General features: G+C 36.7%; 2 protein-coding genes across 4 annotated transcripts in view; one reads left to right on the top strand and one right to left on the bottom strand.

The window, feature by feature from the left end:
* LOC105225699 (uncharacterized) overlaps positions 1–22,628 on the bottom strand; it is a 69,978-nt gene extending 47,350 nt beyond the window's left edge. For 2 of the 3 annotated variants that reach the window (XM_029549958.2, XM_029549959.2), the window contains exons 1-2: positions 22,365–22,627; positions 21,139–21,410 (exon numbers count right to left, since the gene is read on the bottom strand). The gene's annotated coding sequence lies outside the window, so the exon portion shown is untranslated. Of the gene's footprint in view, positions 1–21,138; positions 21,411–22,364 lie in introns of all 3 variants that reach the window. The other variant, XM_029549957.2, reaches the window with a different exon arrangement.
* A 1,673-nt stretch (positions 22,629–24,301) lies between these two features.
* Positions 24,302–25,877, top strand: LOC105225701 (GATOR complex protein NPRL2). Its single transcript, XM_011204291.4, has 5 exons — positions 24,302–24,525; positions 24,595–24,846; positions 24,914–25,034; positions 25,096–25,232; positions 25,292–25,877. Exons 1-5 carry the CDS (start codon positions 24,415–24,417, stop codon positions 25,847–25,849), a joined length of 1,179 nt encoding a protein of 392 aa, XP_011202593.2. The 5' UTR covers positions 24,302–24,414; the 3' UTR covers positions 25,850–25,877.
* Positions 25,878–27,545: the final 1,668 nt, after the last annotated feature.

The following is a 27,545-nucleotide window of genomic DNA, read 5'->3' as shown; positions in this document are numbered from 1 at the left end:
GTAAAGTTTTCACTGAATAATTTTCAATAATTTTTCTTTTGAATAGACGAAAAAAAAAGCAAGCGACCGAAATTGAACGAATCAAATAATTTACAAATCAAAATATTGAAAAACAAAATAAACAAAAATTGAAAAAAAAATGTGTATGGAAAAAATTTACTTTTTAGAAATGTCCAATTTTCCGACTTTTCCTCATAATGATATATATCCAACGATATCGCCTTTTACTTTGGCATCGTTTTGTTTCATACACGTTTACGCCAATTTAAGGTTTGAATATTGGATACTGCGATGGTAGCGCCATCTATCGATCAAACATTACAAAATTAAAAATTGATTAAAAATGAAAAAATAATTTAAAAAACATTTTCCAGTGGACCAAATTGTAAACATAAACCTTTCCCGAATCTCCTTGAACGTACAGACAAAATTTCATCAAAATCGGCCCATCCGTTTAGGAGCAATCTCAAGGCAAACACACGGTCAGAAGATTTATATATATAAAGATGTACGTCAGAGCAACAACCAAGAATATTGATTTCAGTCACGTTTCGAGTGCAATAAATTTTTGACTTGCGAAATGAAGTCAATTGTTAAAATTTAGGAAACGAGTTGGGTCCAGAAATGCTCAAATATCATGAAGCACATATTTTCAGTACTTTGAACTCTTTGAAATAAAATCAAACCAATTATACTAAGAAAAATATTTAAAAAAAATTTAAACAGGATATTTGATGTTATTAGATTATTTTCTGAATCTTCAAAACTTTAAAAATTTTCTTCGTAAAACTATATTTCACATATGAAAACTACAGGCTGACGATTTCTAACTGCTGTAGAGATACCAATGACTCTTGAAGTTCTCCTACCTCAATCGCGCTCTTGAACTCAAGTTAAATCAAATATATAAATAATATACCAAGAAAATATTTCTTCTACAGGATGTAGCCATGCGGAGAAGTTCATTCAAGTTAGGAAAGCACTCTGAGCGCCATTCTCTTGGGCCAGAAATGATTCTTTTACATATGACTCATGCAGCTCACGAAGAGTATATTTTATAACTGCTTATAATGACTTCTTAAAGTTCTTCGACCACAACTGAGCTGTTGGCTAAACTAATTAATGAAATATTACTCGAAATTAATCTAAGATTATACTCATTGCCTCGAACACAATTAAAGCTTATTAAAACATTTGTTTTTGCATTTTAAATAATATCATCCTGAAAAGCTAGCGTCGAATCACGCTTGCCACAAAGTGGTCCTTTAGACTGCATAGTCGAGAAAAATGTTCAAAAAAAGTTAGCTATGCTTTGAAGTACGATTTTCGAATATTAAAATTTGCTTTTGTAACCTATGTATTGGTATAGTAATTATGAAAAAACGACCGACGTTTCATGGTGGATACTTCAGACGTATTTAGATTGCAACAATATATAGATATAGACTGAAAGCAAATCTAACTAGAAAATTCTTGTCACATCAGTATAAATCTTTGTGAGAACTGAGAAAGTCTTAAAATTTTTCGAAGGGTAATTTTTATGGTAAAAGAAGACAAATCACAAAAATAGCCTTTTATGAGAACTGAGAAAGCCACACACTGGTCGAATTTATAACTAATTTAAAAACATTTTTTTGTCTCCAAAGTTACTTTGCATAACTTCCACTTTTTCTGGTTAAGAATCGAGTTTTGACAGAATTATTGTGTTTTGTTGAAAGACCAAATACCGAGTATTATTAGAGTGGTCCGAGATTTGTTACAACTTCAGTAACTCTATCTCTACACTTCTACTTAAACATATTCTTATGTTCCCTTTTTGGAATCATACAACATATTTACTTAAGAATATAAAAAAATTTCCATCAGTTAAGTCCCAAAAGAGTCGCCCTGTTGCAATAAAACCATGCAATAAATTTCAAAAACAAACGACTTGTTTATTTGTTCGCCTATTCGACACATGTTGACGATTCGTAACATAACGAAAGCCCATAATAAATTCATCAAAAGTATGCCAATGCCTCAATCATTGAAATATCGGCAAGCGAATGCTTTAATATGCCATACAATGTTGCAAACCGTTACAGATATGCTGATGCGCGTGCGTAAAGTATGTCTAAATATGCAGCGATGCAGATGGACCAACAAGCGATGCCGCATTACGTTTTTGAATGGAGTATATGTATGTATAATATATACATATTTACACACATTCATATATGATACACTTTGTTGTGGTGAGGCAACATAAAAAGCTGCGACTCGGACGGAAAACAAACAAAATATGAATTATTGCGCACAACAGCTGTCGGTGGCGCTTTTGAAAATAAAGACACATATAAATATACAAACACTCGTACATACATACATACATATATGTACAAACGTGGGTATTTCAAAAGCAACTCATTCAAAGCCATTTCTTTGCACATTGTTGCATTGTCCAGAGACCTATTTCACGTCTTGCAAATAGTTCAACACCGCAACGACAACAACAGGAGCAGGAGACCAACAATGTATCAAAAAGCAATCAACAATTCGAAACAATTGGGCACAAAATGGAACAGGCATTTTATGGGACAATAGATTCCCTTGCTTTAATAAAAATAGTAAAAATAATTAAAAATAATAATAATAATTATTCAAAAAAAAAATTCAAAAATATTATAAAAAAAAATCAAAAAATATCAAAACAAAAAAATTTTTAATTTTTTGAAGAAACTCCACACTTTTAATAAAGAAATAATAATAAAAAATAAAAGTATTAAAAAACAATAATCAAGCAAAAAAAAAATAAAAAAAAAATTAAATAATATTATTATTAATTTTCTAAAGAAACTCCACACCTTTATTAAAAAAATAAATAAATTTTCTTCATTTTACATTTTTATTTCCTTAATTAGCTTTATATATTCGGCTATTTACTCGGTCATTTGAGTCCATTCATATTGAAATAAACGTCCAAATTTATGTTAATGACAACATACAACTTTTATTATACTCTTTAGACTTTATGGTTGTCAACTGACAGCAAGAGAGCGCCATAAATGTTCAGTCTGTCGTGGTTTGTCGTTGTTGTTGCGCTGTCAATAGTCTTGCATCATTATTTTCCATTTCTTCATGCCTTGGCATTTTCTTTTCATGCCTATATTGGCAATGCAACGCCGCGATTTGTAAGCCGTTATGTTGTCTTTGTGACGCAAATGATGCAAGTGTAATTTCAGCAATTTCGCTCGCTTATTGCATGTTGCAAGTAACGTAATCGATTCTTACTGTCTTCATTTTCAAGGTTAGAAAATTTGTATTTGCAAACAGTTATGAAAGGTTTTTTAAGGAATTATGTTCGTGGAAGTTTTATATAAGTACATAGTTTTTCGTTATCTTGCATCAGTTTTTAGTTGTTGTGTTTAGTTTTTTGTTGCTGAAATCATTACTTTTGTTAGATGATAACTTCTAAATACTCTTATTCTCAAGCAATTATCATAGACCACAAATTTATCGAAGATTTATAAACAACTTTCCACCTAAAAACATCGGTCATTGGAACCGATAGTTATGATTCGAAGTAAAGTCTCCAGATCATTATAAAGTTAAGTTTATATTGAACAAATTATTTAATCTTATGTTATATGGTTTCATAGTGACACCTTTCCCTCTAAAGATCTGCGAACGTATGGTTATTCTGATTCACTGCTGTAATGTAGTATTCATTATTCCTTCCGTTGTGGGTCGATTTTCGTTGTCAGTTGATTCTACGTTTTCCGAACAGACCTGAATTTCTACTATATTATATAAGTATATTCATGACCCCCAAAGCGATGGGCTCCGTTGAGGAAGTCACCGTATAAGTCGAGTGGACTCTACTGTACCCGAAAAGACCTGGTTTTGTATTCGCTGAAATACTTCCTTTTCAAATATATAACCCACATAACTATTTGTGAAAGTCTGTTAAGAGTTTAGAGTTCCTGAAAGACTAACTTTGCTTTTTACCAAACACCTCAACCTTTCAAACATTATCTGAACTCTGCTTTTGCCAAAAGTCTTTACATTCATCACCCACAAAATCCAATTGATGTAAAAAAATTTTATTACAAAATCGTTAAGTTTATTATAAGCCGTCATATATGGTCATGGGAAGAGGCTTAAAAACAATTTATTTATGACAAAATTTTTAAACATTACACGATCTCTCGCGTCAAGTTCAGCAACTTTGTCTAGTTTCTAGAGCAGGTCTTGGCGATTTGAGCAAGCGGCAAAGCGAAAGCAGAGGAATACATCCTTCTCTTTCCGGTAACTGGCTTTTTTGCGACACTTGGGGAGAGAGAGAGAAGTATATCTACTTCTGCTAATGCTGAGATGAGAGGTTCACTGAAGATAAAGCTCAATATGATGGTCAAGAATGCATAAAAGTCCATTAAGATATCAGTCTAAACGTCTGTGGGAAAAGTCGCTGTTACCAACAGGAGGCTTAACGAGTTTATTTGCTGTGTCGCCATCGATCAAGTCTTCCTCTTTGAAGGAAGAAATTCACAGCGGCTCTTTTATAACACAAATGTGCCATAGTCTTTGAAAACTCGGACATTGAAATCAATGAAAGCTTTAACACAATCGAAGAGGTAACTTTTTTGAGATTTCCACCGGACATATAGAGCGTAATTTTTGTTCGTCGAGAGAAGAATCTGCTTCTCAATTGCATACCAATCCCAAAGTATCACCTATTGGCAAGAGTTATTCTGCGTTTGATCTCCAGGCTTAAATTATTGGTGGAATTTTCGTGCCGAGATAGAGAAAGGCTGATGGTTGTGCTCAACGTATAACTTTCGCAGGGATACCAAATTTAGACATGTCATCGAATGGGCAGCTCTTATACAGTGCTGTCGACATCAACAGAGGTTAGGTTAGGTTAGTCTGGTAGGCCAATGAGCCAGGCATAGACCAATTTTGGGCCTTTTGATACCAGATTGAGTTCAGGCTAGGTCCATGAGGAGTAGTCATTCTTTAGGATTCCTGCACTTGACGTGAATTTCAACAGACCCCAGATCTCGATCTCTCGCCACCATACAGCGAGCAGTTAATATTCTAATAATGTTCCTACAATTTCTTCTATCTTGTCTATTTTAGAAAATCGACAAAAAGGTAATATGTCTTCACCAGAATTTAATGTATTGTGAAATTCTGGTCTGTGGTGAATTTGCCAGGTCTAAAGCCACACAAAGTCAATCAGCAAGTCCAATCAGTTTATTTACTTGCTGTGTCGCTATAGACCAATGAGCTCGATGAAGGCATACCTCGTTCTGGACGCCCTTTGACCTCTTCAACTGATGAAAGTATTACAAAAGTGAAAGATATGGTGGTTGAAAATTGTCAGACAAGAGTTAGAGAGATGACAAGAGAGCTCGACATCTCTCACGAGCCCGTTCGAATGATTTTAGTGGATATTTTGGATATGAAACGCGTTCTTGCTCGACATGAATTTTGATTTTTTTTTTCAAAAAGAGTAGCTGGTTTGCTCATCCCACATTCATGGAGAGCATTATCATCAGTCATCGGAATAAACCCGCTGTAGTCATTCGAAGAGATAAAACCTAATTCGGTGAAGGTGCTGAAAGCCATCCCAAAAAGAGTGTCAAGGACTGGAAAAATCGTTAGCATAAGTGTATTACATCTGGTGGGAATTGCTATGAAGGTGATAAAACAGATATTGATGAATAATTTCCGGGAATTTTTTTGTCAATATGTATATGTATGTATATTAAATATATGGTCAAATATAAACATAAAGTTAAGTTTTTATTTACTTCTATCATAGTATATCTATCATATCTTCCACACGGCAGAAATCCCACTTATTTCCGCACGGTTTGCGTTAGTCAATCAATAAACAAAGTGTGTAATAACCAAGTTCAAGTTTGTTTATTGTACTTTATTTCCGACTTTTAACTTAACCTTAAAGTTAAGGAAGACATACAACAACAATCAACTGTGGTATTGTGTTTTTTGCCCACTAAATCACCGAAAGCCTCCAACTGCCAATACAGCGGCCTAAAGTGGCTGGTGCGTACTTAACTATGAATATTCTACCTTCAAGCGTTTAACTAGACAAATAAGTAGCCGACGGCATGCCATAATTCAACGAGCAATACAAAAGCGAGTGTAAAAAAAAACTTAAAAGTTTAGTGTGTCAATAATTGATAAGTGCCTGTGATGTGTGTGTGTGTGTTTGTCTACACTAATAGCGGTACAAACAAATAGACATTTGTACTTTGTATAATTTTGAGCACATATTTGTTTAGCACACATATCCACTGGCCTACATGTGGGGCTAGCAAAGCTAGTAAGTATTTGGTTATGACCTTAAATCAAGGTGACGTGCGCAAAATTAACAATAATCGTTGTGAACACACACGTGCAACAAGTACAGCGCGTACTCGCGCTTAGAAAAGTCAGCTAAGCTAACTTCACTTAATTGTATGCGTTTCCAGTAAGAAACTGCTGGGTGTGTTCGGCATCGTATGTTTATGCAAATGCTAATGCGCAGACAAGTTGTAACGATTACTGGCACAACAACTACACGCTTAAGTACAATTAACTGTTACGAAGTGGTAAACAGGTGCCGCTGCATTTGGTTTTATTGTTGTAATGCCTTTGCATGCATTTTAAATGGCACGACGCAGGTTAAAGTCTTTTGTTACAATTGCACTTGCTGCTAAAGCAGTTGAAACAACAACAACAGTAATAATAATAATAAAGCGGCATTACAAAAACATATCAGAATATGAAAGTAAGTTCATAAGTCCACCCTAAAGTTAGATTATTAATATAATATGGTATAAATTACGCAAACAAGCCAATATTTCTGAAGCGAGAATCAAAACAAAAATATGATAAAATTGTGTGCAGGAAATATTAAAAAGCAATAAATGCCAATATAAGCATGCCAACAAATATATGTGGACTTAACTCATACACCATCTACAATATAATCATACCATTTGTATAGGGTGGTTCACATAAAGTTAGTTATTTAGCTCTCTACTTTTGGAAAATCTGTTGTAAGATACTTTCGTACCACTGTGGAAGAAGTAATAATCGAATAAATAATAAAAAGGGTAAATTTCGACTTCAAGGAACTTATAATACCCTTTACATGTTCGCGTTTTCTCACAAAAATTTGATTTTAGTCGTTCAATTAGTATAGTTTCAACCTTAAAATCCAACACAAAATCGGTCTTGCCAACAGCTACTACTTTGATCTGAGTAGGCAATTGAAAAGCAAAGTCTTCGACGAACAAAGACCAAACTCTACAAGTCCCTCATCACTTCCGACCTGCTATGTGGTGCGAAGGCATGAAAAATGGCATCATCTTATGAGTCGGTCTTAGAAGTATTCGAGAGAAAAGTTTTGTGGAAGATTTGGCCATTGGCAATGGTGAGTACCGTAGTCGATGGAACGATAAGCTGTACGAGATATCCGGCGACGTTGACATAGTTCGGCGATTCAAGAGAGAGCGTATGCGCTGGTTAGGTCATGTTGTCTGGATGGAAGAAAAGACTTCAGCTTTGAAGATTTTCGATTCAGTACCAGCAGATGGAAGCAGAGGAAGAGGAAGACCTCTACCCCGTTGGATAAGATAGAGAAGGATCTGACTGCATTTCTTAGCTCGAATTGTCGCCAAATAGCGAAAAGAAGAAAGGACCGGTGCGCTGTCGTTATGGATAGCAGGGAGGGATACGAAACCATCTAAAAATTATTTTAAAAGAAAGTGGAAGGCATGACTTTCTTACAAGCTCACAACTTCATAAATATCTATACGTGCTTCTACAGTTTTCAATTTGTCACCAGTCATATCGACGGGGTAGCCAAGGTTCGATGAAACAATATTTTGATAAGGTTAGGCTTAGACTTAGATCGTGATGGTTAAATCTTATGTGACCAAAACAACGATGCAATCTATTTACGAGGATCAAAAAAAGAGAAACCCCTACAAAGCTCTGAAAAACTAGGACCAAGAATAATGGAAATATAATCGGATATCTTACAATGGAACTAGAAGTTTAAAAAGTAATTATAATAAGGACCAAGAATATCCGACGTTATAGAGCCAAATCTTGTTCAACGATGAGGGCCACTGCTGGCTCAATGGGTATGTAAGCAAGCAAAATTGCCGCATTTGGGACGAAATGCAACCTGAAGAGATTAAGAGCTGCCATTTCATCCATATTTCTTCGAAAATGATGCCGGTGAGAACGTAACCGTCAATGGCGACCGTTATCGCGCCATGATAACCTACTGCCACTTACTACATATCGCATCAATCTCTGGATTTATTGAGATAACATTTCGGTGAGCAGATAATTTCACGTTTTTGAATGGTCGATTCCCCACCAAGACCGTGTGATATCACACCGTTAGACTTTTTCATGTGGTGTTATGGTAAGGTCTAATTTCTATGCGGACAAACCCGCTTCGATTCAGGCCTTGGCGCAAAACATGACGCATTTCATTCGCCAGTTACCAGCCGAAATGCTCGAACGAGTCATCGAAAATTGAACTCAACGGATGGACCATCTGAGACGTAATAGCAACCAACATTTGAAAGAGATAATCTTCAAAAATAAATGCCAAAGAATGTTATATCCAATGATAACAAACATTCTCCAATAAATTTGAGGTTTCTGTGTTTTTTCTTTAAAAAAGTAGGGAACCTCGAAACGTATCACCCTTTATGTGAAGTTATTTACGGTTTTGATTCAAAATTTGTTGTTGTTTGCAATTTGCGCACATTTATAATATTTATTTGTACTGTAATTTGAGTATCTTCCCGCGTCATAAGTATTTGGATTTACTTTTATATTTAATGCCTTAACACATAAACACAAGAATTTGTCATACTCTGCTTTATTGTTTGTCATAAGCTAGAACTTTAGATAAATCGTAATATTCTTAACACGAAGAATATTCAAAAAAAAGTTTTAAGTTATATGTATATTAGGGTGTTTTTTTTAATATTAATTTTTTCAGTTCCGTCACGAAATTTTCTTAGAAATACCCTAAAAAAAATTCACTGAAAATTTTAGCCCTTAATATTAACATTAAGAACTGGATCAAAGACTGTAAAAATTGTCCATAGAAAATACACAACAATCATGAGTTTTTATCTTTAAACTCTTACAGATCAGATGTATTTTATGGCATCGCTTTGACTTTAGACGTATATTTCTCAGAAATCTACAAAAGTGCCCGTGCAACCATGTCGTAATTCACACCATCGAGGTAGTACGGGGCTTTAAACCCGATTTTTCCAAGAATTTCGCATTTTTTTGTATATATCTCGTAAATGACAGGGGCTATAGAAAAAATGTATATGACAAATTTGTAGGAAATTTTATTCGCTATAAAAAAAGCTCAAGATCAAAATCGCTATCTTTAAAACTTCTCGAGTCATTCGGCTTTTTAAGTAAGGCTTTATAGAATTTTTATATATTGTATGTACTAAAAAATCTATGGAAATTGCATATTGCTTTCTAATTCATTACTTATTTGATAACCGATCCGTACTCATGTACTACAAGCTGAGAAGTGGCGAATTGAATACCACTGAAGAATGTATTATTATTTTTTTTTTTGAAAATAGTGCAATTAGACTTAAGAGCCTTTCCGCAAATACGAAAAAGTTTTTTTATGTACATATATATGTAATATAATAAAATCATTTACTGATATAAAAATTCCAGAAGAATGCCAACTTCGTTCATATATCAATTCTTGATCCATAAAATAAACTTTATACAAATATGAACATATTACGCATACATTAAGTACATAGCTATTTAGGTATTATTAATTAATATGCAAATTCATTAACCGTTTTCACTGTTTTCAGCTTTGTCGCTTCAATAAAGAGGTGCGAAAATAACTTTTATTGCCAGCGATAGCAATTATTTGCAGGCATTTCACGAGTGTGTATATACAAATATTATCTTATCGCACCGAAAGTCTTGTTTGTCAATATACTGAAATGAGTTTTGCTAATTTTGCCATTGGCCATCTCTGCGTTTATTAAATTTTTGTTATCGACATGAGTCATGGTCTGCGGTGGTTTGATGAGTCTGCATTGGAACGTTCATAATTATTCGTAATATTTTATTTAATAACTGTTATATATTCTGCACATGCGAAAACTTTTCAAATGGATTATTAACTAAAATACCAACAGTTTATTGACGACTCTCCTCCTAATAGGTTCTCAACCCCAATCTATGAGTTTTTGTTGCTAGGTCCAAGAGGAGTAGTAATCCTTTAGCATGCTTGCGCTTGACACGAATGCGATCCTGCGGCCTCACTACCGATACTTCCTCCAGTGTATCATACCGTGGGAACCCCAGATGCTTACAACGTAGTCTTGCCAATGAGGGACAAGTGCACAAGAAATGCTCTATTGTTTCCCCGGTGCCCTGCTCTAGACATTTCTTGCAGTCTTCACTATCTGTCAACCCCATCTTGCGGGCGTGTTATGTTATGTTCGTGAGATAATGTATGAAATGAAAGGGAATTTCGTTTACAAACTTTTGTAGTTCCCGTCGTTTATGATGTACGGTGCTACAATCTTAACTGTATTCAAGGCCAACAATCCAATATATAAATCACTATCTGCTTATCGAATGACTGAAAAATGTTAACTAATCTCAAGTACAAATTTTGAGCTGATAATATACTTGATATCACAAAAAAGTGTTTTTTTTAGCAAAACAAAGGACTGAAGAATGTCTTTGTGTTCAAATACTTATTAATCTGATAGAAGTTTTTAAGAAATGTGAAATGATTTCTGCACATAAAGAAGACTAACAAGAAAAATGTAATTCTTCGCAGTTTTAGAGAAACTAGAATAAAGGAAAAATATTTCAAGAGTCTTTACAGAATTACAACTTAAAAGAAATTTGTAGTCTCGGTTAAAAAATAGCCTTTTTCCAACAACGGAGTAGCGTTATGCAGAGAATATTGCTGCTGTTGCCGAGGATGTCATGGAAGCGCCGTCGACATCGACCAGACGACGTGCCACGCAAATGGGTATCAGTCGACGGTGTTTACAGCGAATTTTGGTACAAGATTTGAAGATGTTTCCGTACAAAGTCCAGACGGTGCATCAGCTGTTAGCTGCTGACCGCCAATCGCGTCTAACATACGCTCAAGCCATCCTTAATCACCACCAAGAGGAAGATGATTTTTCATCAAAAATAATCATGAGTGATGAGGCCCATTTCCATCTTAGCGGGTACGTAAATAAGCAAAATTTACGCTTCTGGGGCACTGAAAATCCGCGTGTAACCCACGAAGAGCCATTACACCCGCTCAAAGTCACTGTATGGTGTGCTGTTTTCGCTGGAGGAGTCATCGGACCTTTTTTCTTCGAAGACGTCGCGGGCCAAACGGTTACTGTGAGTGGTGAGCGCTACAGAGCAATGATCAACGAGTTCTTTTTGCCGCAACTTGATGAATTGGGATTGAAAAATTGGGGTTCTAACAGGACGGTGCAACGGCACACACTACACGTTCCACAACCGATATGCTAAAGGATGCATTTTCCGGGCGCCTAATCTCCCGTTTTGGCAAATTGCATTGGCCAGCAGGATCGCCTGATTTGACCGCTCCAGATTTCTTTTTGTGGCACTTTTTGAAGTTGCGCGTTTATGTGAACAAGGCTCAGACTCTTACAGTTCTTAAAGACAATATCAGTCATGAATGTAAGGACCAAGTTCTGGCCAAAGTGATGGAAAATGCCATAAAAAGGGCTCAAATGACAATCAACTGTTGCGGCCGCCATTTACATCATATCATATTCTCAACTTGATGTAATCCACAAGCAGAATCAAAGTTTTTCATTTTTTTTTTAATTAAAAATGTCATAAAGATCGGTTGAGAAAATTTGAAACCGACTTTAAAAACAATGTTTCGTGAAAAACGCGTTTAAAGACGTCGCACTGAGTCCAGTTAGCCTCGAGCACACAAGTTCTCAAGGCTGTATCTCCAAAACTATTACTCGCATCAACTTCAAAATTTAAGGCAATGTTCTAGAGTGTTGTACATTTCAATCAGGCAATAAAAAAGAAATCGATTTTTTGAAACCCATAAGCCGTTTCAATTTTTTAAATATCTAAAAAATAATTCTCAGTAAATGTTTTCTATTTACCTTAGACACACTGACGGTTTGCAACAAGAAAAACTATTTGATGAACTTTGTCTATCTAACAAAAACGATCAACCATTTATCAAAAAACTTCGACAAATTTGTAAATTTGTTGTAATTGCCAACAACATTGTTTATGATTTGTATGCTTGTATGCTGTGGTTTTTAATTTTTTTCCAATCGGAAGGAAATGCTGCAACAAGCGCCAGTCAAGCGAAACAACAAAGAACAAACAACTTCAAGAAAAAAGTCGACATATCGATGGAAGGTGAACACAAGTCAAAGCCCTCAGCATAAAGTCACAGACAAACGCTTAAACGCGACGGGCAACACACACACACACACATATACAAACACATAAAAGTACTGACGCAGATTTATAAGAGTGACGAGCAGCAACTAGAATTACTTGTATGCATGTATGTATATAAACAACAACAATTGCAACAGCAGCCATTTAAGCCATGAATCATAAAGATTGCTGGCGCACGTTGTTGTTGTGTCCGCACGCCAGCCAGTGGCTTTGAGTATCAACGTCGAGATTGTTAAAATTTTTTGTTACCTCTCATTGCTTGTGTTGCGGTTATGCGGTTAATGCTAATGATGAGTAAGACACCAGCGTAAGAAAAGGCATTATAACAACAACAAAGCGAGCGGCAGCAGCGGCAGAAGTCAACGTTGAAGACGAGCGGCCGTTAAATGCAGCAGCGGCGGCAGCAACATGGCAAGTGAGGGCAACAGCATCGACGAAACAATAACAAACACATACGATACAACAACAACAATAAGAATAGCAGCAAAAGTCAACAATATGCTTTGAGCTAGTGACTCGAGCATGGATAGAATGCAGCAACAACACAAACAAACACACCTAAATGAGTTGGGTTGGGTGGAGGGCGGGTTGCGCTGTGCGCGGGGGGAAACAAGTTACATTTTCCTTGTGAGCGCGTAGCAGAGCAGAACACAAAAAAGCGGTTAAACCAGTTTCGGTACGATACACTCACTTTTTTGGTGCGACTATGGATACAAGCCCAAGTACTTATTTTTACTTAAAGTATGTTTGGATGTACGATCTATATATATAATGTATGTATATATACATATATACATCCACTGCCTGTGTACTGGTGCATCTTTAACTGTTCGTTTTCTTAGCGCTTTGTTCTTTTGTTGCTTTTCAGGCTGGTGTCTTCCTTTGTTTCCACCACCTTTGATGCTGCGCGCGCCCCTGCCGCTTCTACACGTTCGCCGAGGCGAAACAACAAAGTCTGCGCTTAAGCCAGTCCCAACTTGGCTAAGACACTTCCTTGTTTTGCAGGCTGAGTGCTCTTTGTGGCAGCTGCCTGCATTCGTCTGCATTTCACTAAGTGACTTTCCTTTGTCTTTAAGTAGTTTGCATGCGAGCACGTACCGCCACACATTTATGGATCTGGGATTGCGTGTGTGTGTAAGTGTATGCCAAGAATGTTTGCTATTGTTGCAATGACTTCGATGAACTGGAAGAAAACATACCGCTTCATAAACAGGCAACAGCTTAACCCATTTGGGGTAAATTTAAATTGCGTGCTCTCAGGAATAAAAGGTTCTCACAGAATTTATGAAGAGAAGGTGGACTTTAAGGTGTTTAAGGAACCGTTGAACCATATTTTTGGTAAAATCCTGGAGAGTTTGGTAGGCTGGTACACAAGTGGGCGCATTCCGAGGGATCATTTATGAGGAGCGCAACATGCTTATTGTAAAGGCAAGTCAGTAGATACTGCATACTGTCGTGTCATGGCTTGAGGAACCCTTTAGAGTTAAGGAATTCGCTGTTGGAACCTTTCTTAATATCAAGGGGCTTTCAATAACATGCTGCCGGAAGCAGTCGTAACAGCTCTGGATGGTCTCGGGGTTGAATTAAATCTCAAACACCTCATTTTCAGTCTTGTATGCCACAGAGTGATTGAAACGGAATGGGGAAATGCTCTACGAAATGTGAGGAGAGGAACCCCACAAGATGGAGTTCTCTGTTCTCTTCTATGAATCCTGATCGTTAATAACCTGCTTAAAAAACTTAAAGATCGTAGCTGCGGGCATATGCAGACGATGTTGGCTTTATGATCAAAGTAAAGTTCGTGAGAACCGTTTACGAATTGACGCAGGGGTGTATCTCAACGTCGTAACAAATTGGGCAGTCGCAAATGGTCTCGCAATCAACCTAAATCGAACTAAAATGGTTTTATTCACTCGAAGATACAAGATGCCGGCGGTATCGCTGCAGCAAATGGGAACATCCGTCTGCAACCAGCGGATACAGTGAAATATCTTGGGCTCAAACATTCATGGAAGCCGAATATCGAAGAGAGAGCAAAACAGATATCGATTGCCTTATACTGCTAGAGGGGAGCCATTGGAAAAAGATGGGGTCTCTCATCGAAAGTGGTTCTTTGGCTTTACGACACCATAGACAAACCTATTATCTTCTATGGAGTCTTTATTTGGTGGAGGGCTCTAGACTACACCTGCAAACTCTAGAGCGTTCAACGGGCGGCGCTCAGCAGCATGTCAGGTGCACTAAGGTCGCCTACAACCAGATCACTTAACGCCATCTCGCACATCTTGAAAGAGTATGGCTGCTGAAGTTGTCATCAGACTCAGAGAGTCTGGATTTCTAAAAGAACACGTGTCAGAGACCGGACTGACGTATGAAATGGCTTCGTACATTTTACGTCGAGATCTTAAATTGAAAGTGAACAAAAGTTCCAAGAAAATCCGACGTTTTCGAGCCAAATTTGGTTCAGCGATCAGGTCCATTTCTGACTCAAGAATAACCTAAAGAGATTCAAGAACTGCCATTATATCTAGAAAAACCAATGGTTTGGTGTGGTTTGTGGGCCAATAGAATCATCGGTCCATATTTTTTCAAATATTACACCGGGGAGAACGTAACCATCAATGACGACCGTTATCGCGCCATGATAACACAGTATTTGATGCATGAAATTGAAGCTCGTGATCTCGGCGACATTTGGTTTCAACAAGACGGCGCCACTTCTCAAGTATCGCGTCAATCAATGGATTTGTTGAGAGAACACTTCGGTGAGCAGATAATTTCACGTTTTAGATCAGTGGATTGGCCACCAAGATCATGTGATATCGCACTGTTAAACCTTTTCCTGTGGGAATATCAAAGCTCTAATGTCTATGCGGACAATCCCGCTTCGATTCAGATCTTGAAGCAACACATCACGCGTATCTTTCGCCAGTTATCAGTAGAAATGCTCGAACGAGTCATCGAAAATTGGATTCAACGGATGGACCACCTGAGATGTAGCCGCGACCAACATTTTAAAGAGATAATATTTAAAGAATAAATGTTCAAGGATGTTCTTTCGAATTATAATAAACATTCCCCATTAAGTTTGAAGTTTCTGTGCTTTTTCTTTAAAAAAGTAGAGAACCTTAAATTGGATTACCCTTTATAACCATGTCCATAATGGGTTAAGGCTTGTTGTACCTACAGCACATTGATACTTGACTCCTTGCATGTGGGGAGTCAAGACAGTCTTGGCCTGTTGGTGTAATTGGTGAAAGGCATAACCACAACCGCATAAACTAACCGTTAGTGAATGTATCCTCTGTCGCCGAGGTGTTTACACGTAATGCAGTTAAGCGGAAGTGACCTAAATGAAATGAAATTCCTTTTACTTCACACAACATAAACTGATTTAAAGCGCTGCCTTTCTTTTGCCATTAACCACCAAGTTGTTATACTTAAAATAAAACTGCAAGCGACATTGCACTTCACAAACTCAAACACACATACACACACGCAAGTGTAAGTAAGTGATTGGCTACGCGCTGCAATTCTAATGCAATAAATGCGCTTGAAAACCGCAACCGAATAATTGATCTAATAACAGTTTTGCCAGCAATTGTAAACAAACCGTAATGTCATGGTATGCAACTATATAATTTATAATATTTTTATATATATTTTTTTGCACGACTGCATACGCGGCTAACAACTCCAGGTACTGCTCGCGCTGAGTTGGAGTTCATTTCAATGTTCATGCTTAAGCAGCAGAAGCTTTGAAAGCCGGCGCTATATAATTTTCTATATACAGATGCTTGATTGTTTATCTTTATTTCTTGTATGAGTGTATATGTATGTATAGGCGTTTAAGCGGCGTTCAACATTTAACTGATTTTTAATGAGCATCTGAACTAGTGCATGTCAAACTGACAAGGTGTAAATGCTTCCAGCCGACGGCGAAGCGCGCAGCAGAACCTGAGATTAGTTGTGCTTATATGTAGGTAATTACAAGATACATACATGTTATATATGTGTAGGAAATGCCGACTAATTAAAAGGAAATGCAAGTAACAGTACTGAAAATTAAGCAGCAATCGCAAAGCTTTTTACTGTAAGCCCAGCTTGCCTAGCGACCGGTAGTTACCGTTTGTTGTATAATACTAGACTGTAATTAATTTTGAGTAATGTATCCGTAAATGCTTGCTTAGAAATACAAATAAACAAGCTTTAGCAGAAACTCATGCACAAGTACCATATGGTACAGCACATACTTATATATAGACATATATGGTTGTAAGTATGTCTGTATGTAAGTTTACTTCGACGACTTAAAGTCTAAGCTTGAAGAAGATTGCTAATTCTTAAGTAATATACTTATAATCATATACATATTTGTAGATATTTGTATAATTGTTACTATTACTTGTTCGAGGTGAGTAAGTGTATGAGCTAAGGTTCTGAAATAACCTGCCTTATTCATTTTTTCTTATATTAAGACGTTCTAAAGAAACGTGACATCATTTTCATGAAAAATGAAAGAAATACCTATAACTTGTACATACATAAAGGGTTAGTAGGGACGCTACAGAAGTAGACCGATAGGGACAGTAAACGACTCCATATTTTACTCGCTCTTTTAACATTTCTCTTCAGTAAGGTTTGCTATTTCATCATGGAAAGACTTACGATCCAACAACTAGTCAAAATTATTAAAATTTACTACCGAAATGTGGAGCCAGTGTCCTCAACTTTAAGAGCGCTACCTCCAATTTAGGGTCGTCATAATCGTACTGTCAGGTCAACAATTGAGCGTCTAGTGGAAAAATTTGAATCCAGAGGTACAGTAGAAATTGTTCCCGTGCCAGTGAGACAAAGAAGTGCCCGTGGTATTGAGAATATTGCTGCCGATCTTGAACTACATCCTTACAAGATCAAATTGACGCAATAACTGAAGCCACTTGACCACCAGAATCGTCGTATATTCGTGAATTGGGCTGAGCAACAACTTGAAAATTATACGGATTTTCATCGATGATTTGTGAAGTTTACGGAGACGATGCTGTATCAGCTTGTGTAGCACAACAATGGTTCGCTAGCTTCCGTTCAGGAAATTTCGACCTATCGTTGAAAAAGTCGATGAAATTTTATAAAAGATTGACCAGGACCGTCACATGAGCAACCATGATATCACTAAGGAGCTTAGCATTCATCATCAAACGGTTTCAAGCCATTTAAAAAAGGCTGGCTACAAAAAAAAGCTCGATGTTTGGGTACCACATGAATTGTCTGCGAAACATTTATTGGACCGAATTAACATCTACGACTTCAGCAAAGAAACGAAATCGAACCATTTCTGAAACGAATGCTAACAGGAAACGAAAAGTGGGTCAAATACAACAATAATATGCAAAAGAGATCATGATCCAAGAGTGTTGAACTCAACAAGTGGTCGCAAAGCCAAGATTGACACCTCTGAAGGTTATGCTGAGTGTTTGGTGGGAATGGAAAGGAATCATCCACTTTGAGCTCCTCCAGCCTGGTTGAACGATTTATTCTACATTTTACTGTCAACAACTGATGAGATTGAAGCAAAAAACCGAAAAAACGGCCAGAACTGATCAACAGAAAGGGCTTCATCTTCCATCAGGACATCGCAAGACCATACACATCTTTGATGATTAGGCAAAAACTGGGAGAGCTTGACAATAAAATTTTGCTGTATCCACCATATAACTCATATTTAGTACCATCGAACTACTAAGTATTTGTTTCGGTAAATGCAGAACTCCCTTACTGGAGTAAAGATGGCTTCAAGAGAAGCCTGTGAAAATTACTTGTCGCAGTTTTTCGCCGAGAAACCAGAAAAGTTTTACACTGATGGAAGAAAGTCTCTAGCGGAAAAATGGCAAAAAGTGATCAACCAAAGCCGTACATATTTGGTTCATTAAAGTTCATTATGAATACAAAAAAATAATTTGAAAATTTAACATAATTAAATTGATTAGAAATACGAAACGACTTTTTCCCAATATTATCTTAATTGCCGGCTATTTAGCGAGCGGACCTTTATAGAAAAGATATATTTATATCGGTTAATTTCACCACGTTTTTGTTTCTAAGCTATTATTGAACATTATTTACCAAATTAAAAAAATATATATAAAAATGTTTGCGTAAAGAGTTTAATTAACCAAACCTTTGGCTAATCATGCGATTAAGTAAAAGTGAACCTTGCTTTGCAGCACATTTCACATAACGTGCAATACAATTTTCGCTGGGTAATTTTCGATTAATCTCCACAGGCTTACATAAAAGTGAAACAGCATGTAGATTTATATGTATGTCTGTTTGTCTTGCTCAAGCCGAAATTAAAAGTGAATTAAAGCAATTAAATTGGTTTTCGAAAGTGGAACAAATGAGGCTGTTTAGAATCGCCGTTGGTTAGATATTTCGAATTAAATTGAACTCAAGTGATTATTGCGTTTTAAATGCTATAAAATAAAACAAAAGAGGTTATTTTTAAATTTTTTGTTTAATTTGTTTCTTTTAACTTTTTTTAATTTTTTTAATTTTTTTTTTTAATTTTTTTCTTTTAACTTTTTTTAATTTTTTTTAATTTTTATTTTTTTTTTTTAATTTTTATTTTTGTTAATTTTTTAAAATTTTTTTTTTTTTTAACTTTTTTTAATTTTTTTTTTAATTTTTATTTTTGTTAATTTTTTTTTAAATTTGTTTTTTAAGTTTTTTAAATTTTTTTTAAATTTCAATTGTAAGTTTTGCTTTTTTTAAGTACCAGTCGTCGAGATTGAGGGAAAAATTGCCTATAACATAGCAACAAACCCGTTTACAATTACTCAACTGATGACTTCATTTAAAGAACTTCGTCATTTAAGACTTCTCAAGAATATAAATGTTGTTTATGAAAACTTTGAGTCAGCTGTGGTTACGGGATAAAATTCTTACAAACAGAATGTGGGATTAAATGAGTAGCGGTTCCGAAATAGAAATTTAATTTAAAAAATTTTTTATTGAAATGAAATTAACTTTTTCGAAGTTGTTAATAGTCAATACAAAACTGAGAGTCTACTAAAATGATGGAGAGATATTATTTCGAAGCTTTATTCATTATAATTTATTCATTATAATTTATTCGATTTTTTTTTTCTGAAATATTTCGCCGAAATTTATCCATATTTAATGTCAAACTAAGTTACAATTAATCCACAGAACAAATTTAAACTCATAAATTCACGAATTTTCAACACAGCCTCAAATTTATTAACAGTTAATAAATATACACGCAAATATGGCGCTTCAAGCGGAAATAGGAAGCGGAATAGCAGCGTCTAAATACTTTTGCCGGTCAAATTGCTCGCAACAAATATGCTTAAATATAGATCACGCAAGAAAAATAACAATAAAAAAATTTAAAAACTGTAATAAATAGTTTTTCAACATCGGTGCCCCGCACGGAACTGCCACTTTGCAATATTTTCATATTTTCCGCGCGTTTGTTTTGCTCTCAGGTCTGTTGTTAATAAGAAAAACGTAGTCAATATACACACAGCACCGCATATATATTAATTCACATCATTAATGCATGTTTCTACGCGCATAATTATGTATTCAACAACATTGTTTATAATGCCAAAGTCTCACATATCCAAGATACACACACATAAGCACATATTGCTGCATGCAGCTTGGCATTATCACAGCTACTGAAGCGGCGAATATGCGAGCAAAATGTAAAAATCGTTAATCACATTATAATTTGTTGAAAAAAAAGTAAAAGCAAGAAAAAGCGTTAACTTTGACTGCGCCGCAGCTATTATACCCTACACAAATAACAAAGTGCCCCTGCAAGTACTTGAATTTGAGTGAGCAGTTTGTATGACAGCTATGTATATGCTATAGTAGTGCGATTCAAGCAATTTTTTCAGATATTGTAGTGTTGTTTTAGAAAATAAGCTGTGGCAAATTTCGTGCAGATAACTTGTCAAACAAAAAAGTTTTTCATACGAGGACTGAGTTTTGAGCGATCAGTTTGTATGGCAGCTATATGCTAATGTAGTTCGATTTGAATAATTTATTGGAGTATTATAGCATTTCTTTGTACAAAAGTATATGTCCAATTTCGTGAATATATATTAACAAATGAAAAAGTTTTCCATACAAGGATTTGATTTTGAGCGGTCAGTTTGTATGGCAGCTATATGCTATAGCGGTCCGATATCAAAGATTTCGACAAATAAGCAGCTACTTGAAGAAGAAAGTACGTGTGCGAAATTTCAGAGCGATATCTCAAAAAGCTACTACTAAAACTTCACTACTCTGTTTAGGGTATAACAAAGGAAAGAGACTATATTTATCACTATTAGTTTATTAGTTATCAATTAATTATAAAATCCGCTTAAAAGCGTAAAATTAATACGCAAGGGCGTTATAACGGCATTCAAATGAAAAAAGGGAAAAGTGTTGAAAAATTGCAAATCAGCCTCAGCTATTTTCGGCGCCGCCGGGTTAACAAGCAGAGCAGCTGTAAAATGAAGTAATTCCCAGCGGCACACAAAAGTATGTTAGTAATGTACCTATTTACATGTATGTATGTAAATAATTTTCGCAACAACACTAACTGTTATTTGGCATGTAGATACTTACTGTGCTATTTTATTTTTGGGCTTGGTCTCAAAACTTGCTGTACATGGCAAACATCCTCCCTACTGGAATACGATCCCTTTGCTTAGGCGCCGCCGTAAGCTTTCCAATAAAGCAGCTGTAAAGTAGTTGGTATTCGTTGCTAAGCGCCTACAAATTCGGGCATAGAAGTTTCACTTTTTTTTTGGGAGCAGCAAAGTACACTTGCCACACACTTGTATGCCGTTTTGTTTGAGCAGACTGTATGTATGTATATATGCGTTATCCTTCAAACACTACACATACAAACGCACACTTGTAAATATGTATATAAACACTTGTATATATCGCTTGCTGTTTGGCACGTGAGCTTTTCACTTTCTTTTCGGCCGACGGACACCGCCTTTTCGTAACTTAGCTGGACTTAGAAGTACACTGCAAACACACACAAAGAAAACACTGTAATCAATACCAACACTTTGCTTTTATTTTTTGTATATTTTTGGCACGGTTTTATTGATTTTTGCAGACGCAATGCAAATGTTTTTGTTTTTGCTGCACAAATTGATTTGTACTGCTTGACTTGCAGCGCTCATGCGGCAGAAATCACAAATATAAAACCACCCTGCTTCACTTGTACACATGTACATATGTGTGTGTGTGGGTGTGTGTTATCAAACGTAAGAGTATCCTTGGATACCGAAAAGCATTGACTCGACCACAAAACACAAAGCCGCCGCAATTGCACCTGTTTTTATATTAAAAGCAACAACAACAGCAGTTGATGCTTGTGAATGACAAACAGTCACAACAACACGAACAAAAACAAGCTGTATGATAATAATAATAAGCAGCACAAGTGCAATTTGCCTTTGACATCGAATGTCAATTGCAGATATCAAGCGCTTTTACACACACACACACCAACACATATACACACATTTCTACATAAGATTTGCAACGACTCAGGGCCAGCCATGCACAGGTACTTAAGGTCGTCAATTATGGCAACTGAAGGCTCTGTGTCACTTGCCAACGTCACTGACTTTGTGTTTGTTGTTATTGTCGCATTGATTGCTATGACTGCAGCTGATAGCTGCTGGCATATTCCTGCCTTTGTGTCGTCTTGCCTGCTGCTTTGCAAACCCTAATGTGCACTAAACTGCTATTACGCATTTCATTCAATAAATTTCAGCATTTTCTGCTACTTTTTGTGATTTTAAAACTTTAGCATTATTTAAAATAATTACACAAAATTCAATTTTTCCACAAACTTCACTCGCTTCCTTATGTACACACACTGAATTTTTACTGGGCACAGGTGTTTTTGTTATTGTTGTTACTTCGTGCATTTAGCCGAATGTTTATGTTTGTATGCGCGCGCTTTTCCACTTCCGTTCACTCGTAGCCAATCGGACACACATGCATATCCGCGTTCGAACGACCAACCGACTTCAATACGCGCTGTTCAATGAATGCTGGCTGGCGCTTGGCAGCTCTTCGTGTTTGTTTGAGAATGTTTTCAGTGCGCATTCGCTCGCTCTTTTCATTGATTTTTGTCAGTTGGGAGTTTCGGTAATGCCAACTGGCAATGCTGCGTAGAACAGGGTTGCCAAGATATTAAGTAAAAATTAGCCGGAAATGAAGCAAATAAATGCGGTGGTCAAGTAATGATTTTGGTGGGAGTTTATTTCAGTTAACCGACGAAATTTTCGAGAGAAAGTGAGATAAAAGTACATTTATGCCTAAAAAAAGGATAGGATGGAATTATTTATTAGTTTTTAGATACATTATAATAGAGAGGTTTCATCGTACCATTAGCTATGATGCAAAACCTATGGTCTTAAAATTTCTTAGGTCCGTTTTCTCTAAGTTCAACATTCAGTTAAGTTAACTCAACTGTCTGTGTAACTCAAGAAAGAATCTTTCCTTCAGAAAAGTTAACCAGAACATTGAGTAAACTACCCTTAATATGTTAATAGGATGAACTAATGTGAAATCTCAAAAAACTTTTTTTTTATATTTTCTGTTTAATCAGTAATTACGTGTATCCTAAAATTTGATTTCTAAACCCCAAAAATCTCCGTTTGCCCCTAAAAGATTATTATGGATTTCAATAATTGTTATAGCTGTCATTAAGGCCGAAATTTTGAGGATTAAATGGGAGTAAGCAACAGAGTTATCGTCACTAATCCTTGAATTAATCCGGATTAACTGCATTAATTTCTGAAATTGCCTGCAGATACAGTATAGCCTTGAAAGACGGCAGACGGGGATCAACTGCAATAATCTGGATTAATGCTGCCGTCTGTCAAGGCTATAATGCACCTGCAGGCAATTCCAAAGTGAACATCTAGGTAGACAGCCAAACAGCAATCAAGGCTGTAACCTTATGACGGATATCGACCAGAAGTGTCTTGGCAAGCAGGACTGTTGTGGAAAGTGATGCCATAAGTAAGCAACTTCACTTCTACTCGGTGCCAGATCATAAAGGCATCAATGGCAATGAAATATTGGACCAGGTTTCTAAGAATGGCAACACTGGAAACCCATTCATTGACTATACGACGATCTCCGTAATAAGGTAAACAAAATCAAATGAGACTGACTGATCGAGAAGACTGGAGTAAATTTCAAGAGCAAGGCACCATGGAAACAGTGAAGCATCTCTTGTACATTTGTGTCGTGTTGACGAGACTACGCTGTAAGCATATGGGTCGCCATGATATGATACAATGGAGGAAGTATCGACAGTGAGGCTACAGAGTCTGTTAAAATTCGCGTCATCCTTAAGGATAACTGCTCCTCATGGACCTAGCAACTAAACTTCATTTCGTATACGTGGCGATGGAATGAAAAACCCATTAAACATTTAAACTTATTCATATAAATTTCAGTTATGAAAGTTCTGATTTTGTTTTAAAGTCGGCTTATCATGACAGTCGCGTGAAATGCTTATGCGAGCAAGTCAGTTACTAAGAATAAGACTTGAACAAATAACAACAAAATAAGAGAGTATTTTAAGAAAAAAAAATGTTTGAAGCACCTCTCTTTGGACTAATGTAAAGCCGTAAAATTCGCATAATACTGTTTTTCACAACTCGAGATTTACCAATTGTGGGAACAAGTCATAATTATGCATAAGGCAACACTACAAACCTCTGACTTGGCAGCACTGCTCTGAAAGTTATCAAACGTCAAATCCAATTTGTAAATAAACAAATAAGAGCAATTAAGTTAGAGCATTTTCTTATCAATTACTTACAAAAATAGTGCAACAGATGTGAAATTAACTTAAAAATGCAAGTTAGCACTAATGATTATTATGAGGACAGTGGTCGAGAGGGACAAATACGCTGCATTTTTCTCAGCGAGTTCCATGCGACTGCTGGCTGCAAAATTAGCTGCCAAGTGAGTTTCCAATACAAATTCCATTTATTACAAATTATTTATGCCATATGTTCAAATCTTAAACTCTAGGTACCAGCGGATTATGTTAGCAAGGAAGTATTTGATGCCATAAATGTTTATATTATACCCAAGCCGCATCTACAACGTTGCATACTCACAGTGAATGCGTTGGATATAAAAGTCGTCGGCTATCCAGTGGGCATTGAGAATCAACAAAAGTATGCACGTAATGCATTCCTATTTAATTTGTGCTTCGTTTGCGATTCGTGGGCACGTTCGGTGCAGTATGAGCCGGTGGTCAAGAAATTGTCTGAATATTTGGTAAATTTTACAAATCTTAACTCTATTAAGCATTGGAAATATAATATTGTTTTAACTACTGTTGCAGATAATGATGGAAGAAGAGTCCTGCTTTCTATCGAAAGAGGGCGACCACAAGCTGAAATTACAAAAAATCTTTGAAACTGTAATCAAAGATTTGAATGAGAAAAAGGTTACTACTATTGTGGGTTAGTTCATTTTCTGTGTATGTATTTTTTATAACTTTAACTTTATGTTTAATACTTGCAGAGGGCGACACTACTATTTACTTAAAAATTGTTATACATAAACCCGATCCACCTGTAGTTAAAGATCACATGGTGCCTTTACTGTTGGTCGACTTTAAAAATACGCCTCTAGACAAGTGGGATTTGACTACGCAACAGGTAATCAGCTACAGTTTTAGTATTACAAAAAAATAATACCATCATCATACTCATTCCAGATTTTTCCTTATATTAATGGCATCAATCATATTGCGCGTATTGCCGCCGAGGCAGACGTCGAAACCAATCTCGTAAAGTCGTGCATACAAAATTTAGCCTACTATGGTGTCGTACATCTACTGCCCATACTTAAATATAGCAACGTGTACATGTGCACACAACACTTGAAGAGTTTAATCAAGATGCCCTCACTGAGTCAGGCATGTCGCAAATATGTCGCCTTAAATTCCGACAAGACTCATCCATCTATACAGAAAGTCTTCCAATTTTACGCTTCCATGACGCACGGTGTGACGCTGCGCGCCATTTGTCAGCGTTTATGTCCACAAAATTACAATATCGATGAGCGAAAATTGGTTATATTCGGTTTACAGCATAAATTCATACGCTGCATTCACAAATATCCCGTCTTTACTGGTTCTGTGCCCTCCGGCAGGCAAAAAATGTATACTGGGCTTTCTAGTTTTGATGAGATTTGCTGTAAAACCGGTCTATCGCCATTAGATATTGAAAGAGACATTGATAAGGATACAAATGTAACGGTGATATGGAAATAAATGTTTTCGATTTTGTTAATAATAATATGCCAATAAAATTTTTTGCATATTTACCTTACTAAAACATATTATTTCTTTGTTCTTGGGTTTCTCACAACAGGTGTCAGCTATCTTCCATTTTCTTTTAATATAAAATAGATATCCCCCATATGAGTTAACTAATTTTCCCTATGAAAGATAATAGCCCATCAAATATCCTCAACTTGGAGTTTTGGTTAATGGAACTAGTACTCTTCCATGTCAGGAACCACTTGATGCTTATCTAATCCCAGTCATCCAAAACCCCCCTTAATAGGGTCCAAGTTGATTTTGGGAAACCGAACATATTAAGGATCCCTAAGAAGGGCGTTTTTCAAATCCTAAAATCTAAAACTTACTGATCCAACGAGATGAGATCTCCGAAATAAGGTCCATTCCGGTAAAGTAGAACGTCGGAATCTTCTTCTACTTCGACTGCATCCGTGACAACGTTGGACCAATGCGTCGCGGAGCCTTTTCCACGTGACATCTTCACGGCGCAAACACCTCATAACGAAGCCGATAGAGCAGAGATGTTGTGTGCTTATTCGGCGAAGGATCGAAGCTCGAGGGGAATGTTGAAAGGCGAGTCTTCTGCGGGATCCTTCAATCAACTCTTGCTTCAGACTGCCAGACCCCAGGAAATCAGAAGTGATAGTCATTATGGTAGCAGCAGAAGTACTTCTCCATAGTGCGGTTCCTCTCAGGGTGGTAAGTTCGCTAGCAGTGAGGTCTGAGCTAATCAGGAAATGCACGACCACATCATCATTAACGACAGAAAACACTCAAGAAGTACCTTAGAAGAATGGTGACGAGTTGACAGTTGGTGGCCAGATAACAATTCGGTTCCGTTCCGGTAATTTATGCTTAGTCACCTGCGGAATCGCTGGAACCTCTAAATCCGATGAGCTTTCAAGAAAGGGCACCGTTACCCAATTTGGATGAGAACTGTTTTTTTGCAGTTTTTGTTGTTGTAACGGTTATCTAGTCCCCGTTTGGGTGGTAAGGTTCAGATAAGTTGTCGAGGTCATCTAGCGGTAGGCTCAGGAAACGTTCTGTTTCGATGGAGTCGGACCATAGGGTGAGAAGTGCCAGATGTCTAGGGTTAGCTGGACATGCAAAGAGGTCATTGGAGTCATGCGAGGACGCATTGCATGCTGGACATATATTTGATATGTCGAGGTCGATTCTGGATGAGTAGGAGTTTAACCAGATACAGTATCCAGAACGAAGCTGCATATGGATCACTCTCGATTCTCGCTGCAACTCGAGCTCGTCGTATACATTGGGTGATGGTTTGACTCCAAGTAACCCACTCACTAAGAGGGAGTCGATGAAGGTATTTATCGCTCCACTGTGAATGGCGGTACATGTCTGAAGTCAGTTTCGTCCGAAGTCTGGTCACCGTATAGTCTTATGTCGTCGACGTAGTTGGGGAAGAACCATTTGATGTTCCAAGGAGGTGGTTCCGATTGGTCTTATGCCGTCTTCGTGCATTCTGGTTATGAGTCTATGGCCCTCATGCGAGCGTTGGCCAGTCCTTTTTTAATTGCGAAAGCTTTCTGATCCAGACTGAAACGTAAAAGATCCATTGAACTATAAGCTATAAACACAGAGTACATCGCCGCAATGATAGGCGTCCTAACTGGACAATGGCACTCACGAGGTGGGGCTTAAG

The sequence above is a fragment of the Bactrocera dorsalis genome, chromosome 4 (assembly GCF_023373825.1).
Source record: "Bactrocera dorsalis isolate Fly_Bdor chromosome 4, ASM2337382v1, whole genome shotgun sequence".
Taxonomy (NCBI): Eukaryota; Metazoa; Arthropoda; class Insecta; order Diptera; family Tephritidae; genus Bactrocera; species Bactrocera dorsalis.
The sequence above is the reverse complement of the archived record's forward strand: the minus strand, read 5'-3'. Positions and strand labels throughout refer to the sequence as shown.